Genomic DNA, 14,945 nt, shown 5'->3' on the forward strand with positions numbered 1-14,945 from the left:
CAGGATCTTTAGTATGCTACACCTGGTGACACCTAAATCTGCCTTTTAGTCAGGATGTAGATCTCTTAGGCAGTTCCCCAGAGCTTCAGATGAAGGATTTTTCCATCATCTAATTGGTCCTCTAGCAATTCATGGGTTGAATCTGAGACCATTCATTGACTGAACTGATTGCTTCCCCACATTCTTCATTAGATTTATTTTATAAAGACCAAGAAATATATTACAACTTACTTAAAAGAATTAGAGTGCTGTTACCTTCCCATCGAAGTGGCATCTATTTATCTACTCACATTTGCATGCTTTTGAACTGCTAGGTTGGCAGGAACTGAGGTGAGGACAGGAACTCACCCCATCACGTGACACTCAGGTCTCGAATCTGGCTGCTGGCTTTCCAGCCAATAAGCCCAGTGATTTTTAATCACTGAGCCACCATGCTGCCCTATTGGAGGACAATAGAAAGTCAATTTTGACTCCTTTTGATATAGATGCAACAGTGCAAATTTTTGGAAGATTATGGAAGTGTTTTGTCCCTACCTTCTTCCAAGATGGTTTTAATTTTCTGATCTACTTTATTGTTGATATGTAATGTTTGAGCAATTAAGCCAACTCTGAAATCATTATTTCCTACATTTTGTTCTAGGAAACACAGATATTTATAAATATTTGTACATTAATAAATTTCCTGCTAGGATTGTTTTTTATGATTCATGAGGCCTTTTCAAGTTCTAGGAATCAAAAGTACAAACACATCTAATTTATAATACTTTAGTAGATTCCATGTATTGAAACAGCAAGAGTATATTTATTAGTTATATTCATATAAGCAAATAACTACCACGATCCATATTTCACATTTATTTATAAAGAGTTATCAGGGCCAGAAAGCACCTCAGTTGTATGAGGTGTATTTGTATTTTGTTTTTTATCTGATGTTTCAAAGGACATAGAATCAAATGCAGGTTTACAATTTGTATTTCTGGAAGTAAAAGCTACATTTACTGTATTAACACATTCACAACTTCATGCACATTTTTGTAACTCATAATCTGACTTGCCAGATTAGGTTGAGTTCTAGGAAAAACTAGGTTAGATGCTTGTTCAGTGTATTGGCTCCCAAGTACCACCATTCCTGTACAGTTTTATGCCTTCAAAGTTGGGCCAGTCATACCTTGGCATTTTAGCCACACCCTTTTCCTACTGAATGCAATTGCCTTTATTCTGTTATTTTAGGGACAACTATTCTGCCTCCATAGCTTGCTTTATGTGGACCTCATGTACTTAGAATTTTATATATGTCCATTCACACAAACACAGGGTACTAAGCTGCACATTATCACACTATAATAGCATTATGTAATGATTGACATAGTATTAATATACTACTATATGATTTATTAGTAAGGTGACCAACTTTTTTACAATGAGGAGGACACAAATAAATTGAAGAAAAAAATATCATAAATAAAACATTTTATTCATTGCAACAATACAGAATACACTATAATATGATAAATGCATAATAAAAAACATTTATAACAATAACATTTTATATTGTAATTATGCTTATATGCCTATTAATTATTATTTAAATGAGTACAAAAGAAGGACTGTCCTCCCTAAAGGAGGACGATTGGTCACCTTATTAGTTAATGTAGCTACACGTGGTTTATAGAGTCCTAAAAATAGATGTTAAGAATTGTGAAATCTCAGTCTTCTACAAGTTAAGATCCGCTTATCCTTCTGTGTTGGACTAATTCATTTACCTATTTTGGAACAGCACTTGGTTTGTGAGTTAAAGGTTATGAACTCTATTAGCTGCAATGGTTTCCTCCAAAGGTTTAAACAACATCCGAAATCATTATTTCCTTCTGTATTAGAATAACTTTCTTCATCCCTCCTTTCCTCCCTCCCTCTATCTTTTTCCATCTCTTCGCACGTAACTGACTCTCCTTGTTGTCTGCTGAGAAAGTGTCTCCTGAGAGGAGGCAAAATTTCTAGTGTTGTTGTGCATTGCTTTGAAAAGATATTTCAGCTCTGATATTTTGCCTCCGTGAGGGCGTTTGAATACTAAAAGATTATACATAATACAATCCTGCTCATGTGCCTTTCATTATAAAAAAAAGCTGGCTGGCATATACAGTAGATATATTTAGAGGACACAAAATCATGTACCTTTCCTGTACAGTCATGGATATAGAATTGGTGATAAAGAAATCACTGCACATTCATAGTGAGTGAGTGAGAGAGGAAAGAGAGGGAGAGGGAGGGAGAGAGGGAGCGAGAGAGAGAGAGGGAGAGATTTTACACTTATAGGCACGCAGCTTTAGAGCAGTAGCTGGGGTAAGAGTGGGGGACACGTCTCTTCCTCTTTTTGTTGTCATCACAAGCAGTGTTCATTTTGGTAAGTTGTTATAGATGCAGAGATAATAATGGCACATCAGATGTGAATGCTTATGGATAAGTGTTTTTGATGTATAGTAAAAACTTAAGTTGACATAAATGTCCGCATCTATATTTCTGTAGTTGCTGATTTACAGTTTGATATAGATTGTGCTGATTTATTAATTTTTGATTTATTTAGAAAGGCATAATATCATTCCCTGGGAGAAATAGCCTATCAGGATTGTCACTGCCAGCAAGTCCCTCTATTATCATCTCTGATTTTGCTTGCTGTGCACCTGTGTTTCAGTAAATAATGAATACAAAGATGTGACTTGCAAAAAATATAGGAAATGAAAAGGTAATGGAGTCAGCAGCCTGCTAATCAAACAGTGCATGAAACATTGAATAAAAATAAAACCAAAATAAAAGTGACCAAACCACATAAAATACAGTTTACAATGGAATACACAAAGATATCATACAAACAGTATTTATGGAGAGAAAAATCCAATCATATGTCTTGCCCATTCTTTGCTCTTACATTATACAACCTTTCCATTCCTGTCTACAAATCTGTAGTGCCTGCTTCTTGAGCACATCTCCTCAAGTATGGATTTGAATATTCCATTATTTGAGGATGGAAAATAGTTAAGATAAATCAGTAGACTAGAAATAATTTATCTTATCTACAACCAAAGTCATCCCATGGAGATAATTCTCAGTTCCTCTTCCTGATGCTGATATGATTGAGACACTGCTGTCATTTTTATATCATTGTAGTCTTTTCCATTACAGATTTATTTCTTACATGTTCAGTTTTCATATTTGATAGGCATAATAGAACCAGACTGATATGTGTACATTTTGCTTCCTTCATGAATTGAATTCATTATGCATTCAACAGTGACCTTTTAATCCCAGCTGAATATTTATAAAGATAACTATTAGAAGATTCTTGGTGGCACAGTGTTTAGAATGCAGCATTACAGGTTGACTCTGCCCATAGCCAGGGATTCAATCCCGATGGGGCTCAAGGTTGACTCAGTCTTCCATCCTTCTGAGGTCAGTAAAATGAGGATCCACATTGTTGAGTGCAGTATGCTGATATTGTAAACTACTCATAAAGTGTTGTAAAGCAGTATGGAGCACTATATAAGTCTAAGTGCTATTGCTATTGCTAATACCAAATTATTCATGTATAGATATTCAATCTGATATTGACAGGTGGAATTCTCAAAGATATTCCAAATATATACCAGCTTCTTCCACATAGATAGCATAAAACCTGCATATAATAAAATATATTTTAGATCAGATTATTAATCTGTCTAGTCAAGATTGTTTAAGCAACAGTAGCAAGAAATTATTTCCAATTTCTAGAATCAGAGAATTGGAAAGGCCTTTGATACCAACTCCAGTTCAGTTCAAGAAATCCAATTAAGGCATCATTGCCAGGTTCTATGAATTCTCTTCTTAAACACCTCCAAAAAGGAGAAACATCCACCTCCATAAATAATTTCGCTACCAATACATTACTACCTATACATTAAAAAAACACTCAACTGGAATCTGTCCCTCTGTAAATTAATTACATTATACCATGTTTGCCATTCTGGGACAGTTTCTTATCACATACTTGAAGCTTGCTCATATTGCCCCTCAAATCAGAGGCCTTTCAGTTCCAACAGTTCTTCTAAGAGAGTTTCTAGTTCATAATAACCCCCATTACACTTCTTTGTATATGCGTCAATGTATATAAAACCTTGTATCCATCTGAGATGAAGCTTGACCAATGTCAAATAGCAGAATTATACTTCCCATGATTTTATCATAACCATACTTCTGTTAATATAGCCTTTTTTACATGTCCTCTTGCCAGGCTAGTTAATTAAACCCCATCTTGTAGGTATGCATTTGATTTATTTTTCTTAGGTAAAAATAATTAAGGTTGAATCTAGGACTTAAAATGTGTATAAAGCTACCACACTGCCACAAACATGTTCCAAGAAAGGACCTTCATCTTAAAATCAATGAACGTGGACAGCTATAGAAAGACATAGGTGCACAAGTTTCTACCTGCAGTGAAATCCATGCATAAGGCCGAAGATGTGCTTATGGAAAATACTACTTTCAAAATTCTGCTTTTGAGAATTTCAGATTCCTTTCCCCCTTTCTCTCCACTTCTCTGTATTGTATAGTATGCCAATTTTTGATAGGATCTACTTTACAGCCAATCAAACCATGATTGTAGGCCAGTTTTGTAGCCTTTGTTCTGACTGATAGCAGCTGCTTTCCAAATTTTCAGCAGGAATCTTTCCCAGCTAAGATTAGGAGATTAAATCTCAGAAATTCTGCATTCAAAAATGACAATTTATTGTTGCTATTTCCAAAGTTTCCACTTGCTCACACAATCATAAAATTATAAAGCAACTTGCAAATAAATTCTTATTTAGGGTAAAAAAAGTATGACTATATTTTTTTTAAGAAATGGTGCAGTTTTAGAATACGGGAATACAACAACTTCATTTGGGTTTTTATAACCTCATGGGATTTTGTTTACCATTATGCAATTGATGGGCAAACAGTTTAATTTGCATTGCAGATTTTATAAAGGATATTAAGTTGGTTATTAAATTTTGTAAGATTTACAGCCCACTTCAGACAAGGACTTGGGGTAAATTACATACATATTTACAGTCCAGTCTAATTTAATCTCTTCAGTAAGAATTGGGTGATAGGCTGACAATGGAGTAGAGATACTCATGTTATTATTGCCAAGCATTATGTTTATGTTCTTGGCTTCTTACATCCTACAGACTGAGCAGAGCAAGATGTTCTGAATCATTCTGTTTCCCAAAGTGGCAAGCCACTCTGTTATCACTCCTGTTACAATAGCCCACCTCCATAAGGAGATGCTTTTTTAGCCCTCACTGGCTAGCTGACATGAACTAATGAAAAGACCCAGCTTCAGTTAGTTCATTGATTCTCTTTCTGGCCTTGGTTGTATTTATTACCCTCCATGAGTAGCTGGGTACACAGATAAATGCATATTAGAAGGAGCATATGCCATCCACATATGTGCTATAAGAATCAAATTATGTATATATCTTATGAAAAATGATGAACTTTAAGATTGTGATTGTGCCCTTACAGGATGTAGTTGAGAACAACAAGTAAACATATTCTCTGTTTTTAAATCTCTCTGCCCATGGAAAAATTCTAGCCTAACTTTCTCCCTACACTGAGTTTCCTAAATTATAAATGGAATTTTTAATTCCTACACTGGAAAGATTGCACTGCTTTTTCTTCTTGAAAAATTGTTGTTAATCCTGTTTTCCTTTCCTTCTTTCAGTGACAGTTTTCCAGGGTGATCATAGCTTCTATATCAGGGGTATCAAACTCGCAACATCACGTGACGTGTCGCGACATATCGTGACTTTTTTTCCATTGCCGGCAATGGGGTGGGCACGATTTCGCATTTGGCGTGCAGGCCAGCAGTTTGATACCCCTGTTTTATATGATTCGATTCTGCAAAATCTTAATTCTTGCTTACTTAGGTCAAAAGTAAGCAGAAAAAGGTTGCAACCTGACATCATAATCCATTTGGCAAACATTTCAAAACTGTACCCCAAATTACTTTGTTTGGCTACATGTTAGTAATTTCCAAAGTAAACACTATATGGTCTTTAAGATATTTCTTTTATTAGGAATCCAACAGAAGGCTTAATTTCGTAGGAATATCAATCAAACATCTTGTCTACTCCTATAACTTTTGGTTGATTGGCCAGTACCTGGCTGTCTGTCTGTATCTGAAAGCCCCACAGAACATAGCACTGTTACTCTCACTGACCTTCTTTGAAATCTCCCATCTGGACTTGGGATAGCCTAGTCCGTACATTATACAGATGTTCCTGTAGACAATGCCAACTACTTGGTTGTGCTGCTCAGGGTATGCTGTTCCTGACTGCTTCTTACACTCTGCCACTGTAGAATTGTCTCTGAGGTCTCTCTGCATAATCTCTACCTTGTGTCCTGTCTGTAGTAGTATGGTAGACTGTTGCTTCTATGTGGTGCTTAGTGCCTATTTTTATGCTGCTAGGATTAGTACCTCAGTGCTGTCTTTTAGTCTACCTCTTTCCAGCATTACCCGTGTGTGTGTGTGTGTGTGTGTGTGTGTGTGTGTATGTGTGTGTGTGTGTGTGTGTATGTATGTATGTATGTATATATGTATGTATGTATGTATGTATATATCAGCAACCAATCATCACTTATATTCCCTGCTTCAAAATGCTAATTTTCAGAATCGCAAATACTGATAAGAATGGGGGGAGATTTTATAGCTCCTAATTTTTTTTTAAGATAAGGAGTAATTCCCTCTCATAAGATTTAAATCTATCTAGTATCGTAATTTTGCCCCAACTCCATTTAAAGATTTCAGTAACAGTATAAAGGCAAAGTCTTCGGAGGATATATACTGTAGATGTGTAATGCCAAGAAATCCTGGAGTATAAATGTCCCAATGAAATGAAGTTTAGATAAGGTGATCCATCTCAGAGAGCTTTTTGGGTTTCAACTGCTCCCAGATTGAAAGCCTACCAGAGAGTATACTAAGAAACAATTCAACTCATACCCCCATGTAAAAGTTGATGAATAAATAGGCAGAGAAAATGTATGTAATCTTGTGAATAATTTTCTAATCCCCCTATTTCCATATGATATATGCAAAGGCATGAATATGAACCAAGAGAAGGTCTTAAACTATATTTTTGTTAATAAAAGCTTTTCTAATCTCAATTTTCAAACACTCCAGGAATCTACAATTCCATTTTCTTTTCACAGCGTTAATGAACAATGGACATTGGCAATAGTCTTTTTTTTTCTTTCTCCTGAAATAACTGCCAAGAATTATAATAAGCCTATGATATGTAGTGGAGAAGTCTAAACAAGTGTGACTGTTCTGCACAAGTTATGTCATGGCTGCAGAAATGCAAACAGGAATACAAAAATGAATCCCACCTAATATAATTCAGAAGGTTGCATAACAGTGGTGAGTGGAGAGAAAAAACTGAATGAAACCAAGTACAGCATACACATTTCACTGATCATATGCAAAATAGCCCATAGTAGACAGAATACCTAACATTTTCATTCCACTCTCAGGAATTATATTGTATGACTTTCCACTCACCCTCAGCCAAACTATCCACATAGCCATACAAATAGCTTTGGTATTTGCAGGTGTTTCTTTCTATCATAGTCACAAGAGATTCTTTCCAATCTATTCATTTTATGGTCTTAAATCTATAGATCTGGACTAATTACCAGTTTTTCATCTGTCATTGCTTGGACAATAAAGTAAGGTACTGATATTATGTTGGTTTCTTTTCAACATTCAATAATGCAGTCGTAATTTTTTTTCAGAGTAATAAAGATATGTTGGCAGACACTGTTCAGTATTCAGTAAATTGCTGTCAGGAACTTGGTTAGCAACAATCCTTTTAAGGAATACAAAGTTTTCATGGCCTGAAAATATGTTTGTAATATAAACAAAAATATATTATCAAAGCAGCCCTCCCTCAAAGGAACTCAGGAAACGATGAGAATTATTTTGCAAACATCTTCTATCAGAAAATAATTATAAATTACAATTCTTTACATTTCTAATGAAAATCTGTAACAGTTAGATTGATAACCATACCCCTAGTAGACTGCTGTTTTTAAACGAATATTTTGTGAGTATCCTATGAGCAAATTTATGCAAAGTCTGATTCATACTTGCTTTTCAGTTTAATGGCTGCAACAAGGTTCATATCACTTAAGTTACAATGCTTTTGTTGAACTTAAAAATCCAGGTACATGTATAAAAGGACAATACCTATGGGTTAGATAATAAAAATGTAGACTTACTGTAGCATTGGAATAGTTCTAACGTCATAGAACAGCTTCTCAGGAATGTTGTAAAACTGATGTAAAAAAACATGTACAGTTTATTTCAGAGACATGAAGAAAAACTCTAAGTGGCATAACTGACACTAAAAAGACTAGTTCCTTTTGTAGTACAATGTATCTTATTATTTATGACAAGTATAGTTTCCCATCTTTTCAGTAAAAACTTATACTCAAGGAGGGGCATCTGTAGTTGCTCTGCCTCTTTTGAAATAGCATGCATTGTCACAATATAGGTATAGAAAAGGAAGGGTTCTTATCACAATGGTGCAATGTTCTTTTCACATATTGACTGGTTTGACCATAACCATCTGGGCATGGCTATTCCCAAGATTGCTTACAAAAACTCTTCACTTCTCTTTAAAATTTTGTTTTGATTCTGTAGATATGAATAGAACATTATGGGAATATCTTCCTCAAGAATATCAGGATAGAGTGATACAAAACTGCAGGATATATACATCTATGCCTTGAAAGATCAGGAGATTCCATTTATTCTTTTAAGCATTTGACCAGAAATACAATCAGAGGATTGAACAGTTCTCCCTTTAAAATTTAGAAGTTTAGAAATTTTAAAATGTTTTATATTCCTTCCAAGAGTAATGTTTATAGACCTAACTTTTCTTACTTCTGAAAAATGTCCAGTCCATTGTTATAGTCATATAGTATTTCTGGCATATACTTTATATTAGATATGTTGTTGTGAAAAACAACCAATATTGATAACATTGGGAAAAGGTGGGGGTTTTTTTAATTAAGGAAATGAAGAAAACAAAACTGTATCTTCATTGCAATTTCTACTTCATTTCCACAGCCAATGTTATAAGCTGTTACTCTGACAATGCCAGGAACAGCTTCAAGTTAATTAAGTGGTTCTGTCTTCTTGAAACGTTGATTGTGAAACGTTGTTTAAAGTGAAACAGTGCTAGCAGTTTCAGATTATTTTTAAGAAAAATTATTTTTTTTAGTATTATATCTTTATACCTGGTATTCAGTGGAATATTTTACTGTAAAAGAAGTTTGAAAGTTGTTTTTTTTTTACTGCCAACTAATCAAAATCTAATTGACAGCATTTGCTTAAAATGCCTACATTCAAAGATGATATTTAGCCTGTCAGGTAGCATCATCTCTTTTCAGCATGTTCCATTCTTCCTTGAACAGAAAGTAATTTCCAAAATCACGTTCAGCATGATAAATCTCCTATTTTCATTTTCTATAGCTGTTCCTATAGAGGTATCCTGTCACAGTGAATTATAAAACAATTGTTGACATATCCAGCTCAGATGAATTTCCACATAACACTGGGCATAGAATGAAGAATTAAATTAAAAGAAAGATGTTGTGGTTTCTAACCATCCTAGTTCATCCTAACCTTAGAAATGGAAGCTTAGAGTTTGCTGGCTAGAAAATCCTAGAAGAGAAAATCTGAGAAAAATCTATGTAGACATAAGGTAGATAATCACCTAAGCATGTTGTTGGAAAACTTATTAAGCTGAAATGAATGTTATACTGCTTCAGCCAAAGCTTTTTTTTATAATTATCTTGACTCCTTATTGGGGATCCACAAAAGGCATCTCCAAAAAAGTATCACCTGGAGAGTCCTGTCACTATCCTATTGGTATTGGAAGAAGTTTTAAATAAGACTCGTGGATGTCTTCTGGAGAGGGCAGGGGGCAGGCCAAAACACAGATGCAGTACAAGGTGCATATCATAGCCAAATGTTTATTAGACTGGAAAGAAATACCTTTAATATCCATGTTCATTAAGTATCTAAAGCAAAGAAGAACAGAGAACACGAGAGTTTTTGAGACTTAGAATAGTGGCTATTCTTCATGCTGAATATTTGAGAGGATGGAAGAAGGGAGTAGAAAGAGGAGAAACAGATAGTGATGGTGGTAGCAAAGTAGATGCAGTTGTCTACTGCTGCTGCTGCTGTTGCTTTCCTCAGAGCAGAAACTAATAATTGGGAGTTTCCTCATGCAGTTCACCTTCTAAATTCTAAAATTGCCTCCTTTGGCCCCATATCTATTGGGCTTACTTGCTTATTTCTTAGCACTGGTCCCTCTTCTTCCTCCCTCATATGCATTGCTATGCTTTTCTTTTCTTCTCTTATACTTTTCTTCTTTGACTGAGCCCCTTTGCTTCATCTGAAATGCTTTGGTTGGGTCTGCCCTTTCAAGGATTTCCTGTCTTTTTTCCTCCCTAAAATGTGTAGTTAACACTATCTTTTCGCCTTTTCCAGTCCATTTTTACTCTTTTCTTGCCCCTATCCAATTTCATTTCTTACTTTTCTTATGTTTGTTTAAAAAAAGAATATGTGTGTGTGTATGTATATTCAAAATTCCTGTTCAGTTTCTCTTTCTAATACAATTATATTGTTCATCCATTCCCCCCCACCAGGATACTCTCAATACAACAGCACATTAAACCGTAACAAAAGGGCGGACTGCTATTCATAACATGTAGAAAAGGAATATGAGAAACATATCAAAAACTTACATTTTGTTTCGTACATCAGTTTATTCACAGGTTTAATCTGCCCAGCTATACCTGGAACCCTTGTTGGTTAAGTGGATGCTGTGATAGAATATTTATTCCTCATGTGTTATTTTTCCATCAGTAATAAATGCTTTACATATATAAGCATTCATATGTTGTTGGTTATTTTACTGATTTCAAGATAAATGTCAGCAGATCATATGCAATAGAATTGCAGAATCTAATATTTGTTCTCTCCTAATATAATGAAATTGTGCACAAGAAAGACTTTTCTAAACAGATTAGAAGGTTTTAGGTTGTCAGATCAGCACAATGTAAAGTTGATTCTCTGTACCAGATAGTTCCTTGGGGAATGGTGGGGTATGAAGAGAAACTGATTTGCCCAACATTCCTGGATTGATTCCAGAATCCTAAAGTGAAACCAGCTTTCCAAAACAATAGTATTACAGTTAGACAATGACTTGGTGATTTTCTACTTTGCATTACATAAATGTTTTTTTTTTTTCATCATCTGCTTACAGCAAGTCCCACCAAACCAGGACGGGGAGGATACCCAAGTTCTGAAGAGGTGGTTCGGGAATCCAGCAGCACAACTGGCATGGTGGTTGGGATCGTAGCAGCAGCTGCTCTGTGCATTCTCATTCTCCTCTACGCTATGTACAAGTACAGGAACCGAGATGAAGGCTCCTATCATGTTGATGAGAGTCGAAACTACATCAGTAACTCAGCACAGTCCAACGGGGCTGTGATTAAGGAAAAGCAACCCAACAGCTCTAAAAGCTCCAGCAAAAATAAGAAAAACAAGGATAAGGAGTACTATGTCTGATCCCAACAACTGGAAAGAACAATTGTATAGAAATAGTCTTCATTTTATCTTGAGACATAAAACAAAACTTATTTACTTTACTTTTTATGAAGCACATACAAAGTTTAAAAAATGGGGAAAGGAATATGGGGAATGCAATTAGAAAGGAAAGACATTTTAACAAAACAAGGAATGACAAAATGAAATAAGCATTTCATACTCTGGTTTCTCTGAAACGGGAGTCAGTAAACCCCCTTACGTTCACAGTGTTTTCATTTACTCTGCCATCTTTCTGTTGCTGGAATGTTTCTGAAGAAGATGTTGGTACTACTGCACACTCATAAGGCAAAGAGTATTACTCCAAAACATCACCCAGCACAACACAAATTGTGACAAACTGAAACAAAAGATGAAATAATGCACACACCCACAGTAAAGAAGCTACCTATCAGTCTGGATTTAGCCAAAGTGCTAGCACTTTTCTGAGGAGTAAGTCAATCTGATTATCTGACAAGACTTCACCATTCGACACAAGCCCTCAAGAAGCAAAGGTTGAAACTGAGCTTGCTATCTGGTGCAACGAAACAATGATTGGAGCTTGGGTTTGAAATAAAGTGCTGGCTTTTCTGAATAAACCACATTTAAAAACAGAAGAAGCAAACATTTTTGAAAAAAGCCCCTTTCTGGTTGTGAGGAAAAAAATATAGCGGCCTTATTTTCAAAAATAACAATAAACAAAGAAACAAAATACATGAAATATAAGGCTTATTTTCACACACCGTTACCAATAAATCCTAAACTGAGGGCATAGATGCGATCATTGGAATAAAAAAATCATGCACGCTTAGTATGTTATTACCTATGTTTATATTAAAAACACATCTATATGTGCTTTCTGGACTGTGATAAGTGATGTTTTCTAGCCTGTTGTATAGAAAATGCAAACTATATCTGCTCTTCAACCATTTTTGGTAAACTCAATGTTCTAAGTGTTGCTAGGTATAGAATGTTTTATGACATCTGGAGCAACCAACATTTCTCTTTACTTTTACAGCCATGAGAAACTGCCACACTTTGTATTCCCTTCTTGTCTTCCTCCCTCCCTCCCTTCCTTCTTCCCTTCCTTCCTAGGTTTGATTTTAATTTACAGTGTAGTAAATATACTAAACAGGATGTGTATGAATGTATATAAGAGTCAGCTAATTTTCTTCTTAACTTGTACAGCCTCTCTTCTTTTGCAGTTCAGTTTTAGTAGTTTGTATGAAAGAAGTGGACTTTAGAAAGCAAATATATATAGATATAAACTTCATAATTTTCTTCACCAATTGTCTTTCCTCTCCTATGATACATTAGCAAGATCAATCACAATTATGTGATTTTAGCTCCTTTCTCTTCTTACCCATTAAACCCAACAACTGTTGATTTAAGTGACCTTTACACTCTAGTTCAACTTTCTGGCTACTTGTCCAGGAATTGAGAAAAAGGTTGAATTCCATGATACCTTTCATCTAAACCTTTATTATCATTTGCTTTTTATTTATAGTACATCATTAGAGAGTTGGTTGGTAAAGAAATTCAGAAATTTGCCCTTTAAAGTACTCTAGCTCCTCTCACTAAAGCCGCCCCAAGTTAGGAAAAATACTAATGTTCTCAACATAAACTATACAAAACAAGAACAAAAGTTGCACCTTTTGTCAAATGAGGAATGATTCTCCTTTTAACTATTTTTTAGTTGCCCAGCTCTTACTCTGAGCTTGAACAGAATTTGTTCTTCTAAGGTAATGAATACAGTGGTTTGGTAAAAAACATTCTCTAAGATTCTCTGCAAAGACACATGACTAAACATTACAAACATTCTGGTTTATATACATGCTTATGTTACAAATTTGCAAGTTTGTTTTTTTAACAACAAAGTGACTGCTGCACTGGGTTCCCAATGATATGTCATTCTGTAGCATCTTACTTAGAGAGATAAAAATACATTACATGGAAAGATAGTTCGGTAGAAAACCTGCCTTATTGTAGAAGGACTCCTGGGAGAATGTTCACACATTACAGACAGGAAAAAAAGGAATTTAAAATTAGCTTTAATCAACAAGGCACTGTATTTTCTTGTATGCTGTTTGCTGCTGTTAAGGCAAAAGACTGGGAACTGGTGTTCAACAGAGCAATACTTTAGAAATACAGTAGAACACTGCTAAATGATTTGTATAATATGCTTTGTATAAAGGGCTTGTGAGAGAAGAAAGGATGATGCATGTGACTATCTGAAAGCTATTTTGCGCTCAAGATAATCTGAAATTGTTTGGCCAATTGTCCTTGTATCTACCACCTTTTGCTGAGGGGAGGGCAGGAATAGGTTCATCCTGCATTATAACCATGACAGAAACCTGGCAAGCCATCAGTGAAGAATGGATATTCATAATCAGGAGAAAGAGTTTAAGCTTTGTTATTCACCTATGGCAAAGTTCATATGTGACTTCATATACTCGCTTTGTTACCCAACCTTTTCCCCAAGCAATTAACATACTTACTTTAAAGGGTAAGTGATGGGAGATTGCTACTTCTAGCAAAGGTATTTCAAGTTGATTTTTGAGGAGTTACTTCTGTTCTTCCTTGTTGATTTTGTGATTTAATAATGAGCAAAAAGTGTTTGCATTTATCAAATGTTTGCAGTAGCGATATTAAAACAGGTTTTTTTTTTCAAAATTGCATAACAAATTCATTAATACCATATCTATAATAATCTAATTTGTTTGACTAACGCTGCAATCCTATGCATAATTAGGGGGGAAGGGATCAGTCCCATATAATCATTGGGACTACTTCTGGATAAACATGCCTAGGATTCTGCTGGGATGAGATGGCTATGGGTTGTTTTTTTTATTACTGTATTGTGTTGTCTTTTTTTTTAACAAAACACTAAAAGAATATGTGAAATTATTCATTCCCAAAATATTAAAAAAGTTCAGAAGCCCTTAACCTTATAGTGCTTTCTGTGATAGATATTTACAATTTTTTTTAATTGTTGCAAGGCCAATTTATCCATTATTGGAAATGCTAAGCAAGTGGAATTTACCGTTTTGTTAATAAAATGTTTCTTAATACAATTGGTGGCTCATTATTTTTCAGCTCTTTGCACTGTAAGTCTGTTATTATCTTTACTCATCATTCCAGAGAGTGAGGTCAAAAAAGTTGAGGCTGTGGCCACAACTGTGTGATCAAGGCATCACCTCTTTTTATGTGTGTCATTGGATGTAATTGGATAGATCAAACACATGAAAAAGGAGCAGGGCTTCAATTGCCCAATCAC

At 35.1% G+C, this 14,945-nt stretch overlaps 1 protein-coding gene across 4 annotated transcripts in view; it reads left to right on the forward strand.

Annotated features, from left to right (window-relative positions):
• The window catches only part of LOC120307705 (neurexin-1-beta), a 111,689-nt gene extending 96,947 nt beyond the window's left edge, over positions 1-14,742 (forward strand). For all 4 annotated transcript variants that reach the window (XM_039342728.1, XM_039342726.1, XM_039342730.1 and 1 more), the window contains one exon: positions 11,349-14,742. In XM_039342728.1, the coding sequence (XP_039198662.1) occupies positions 11,349-11,653 (305 nt within the window). In that variant the 3' untranslated portion in view covers positions 11,654-14,742. The remainder of the gene's footprint in view (positions 1-11,348) is intronic.
• Positions 14,743-14,945: the final 203 nt, after the last annotated feature.

Source organism: Crotalus tigris, unplaced genomic scaffold (assembly GCF_016545835.1).
Source record: "Crotalus tigris isolate CLP2741 ecotype Arizona unplaced genomic scaffold, ASM1654583v1 scf7180000017810.681375, whole genome shotgun sequence".
NCBI classification, from domain to species: Eukaryota; Metazoa; Chordata; class Lepidosauria; order Squamata; family Viperidae; genus Crotalus; species Crotalus tigris.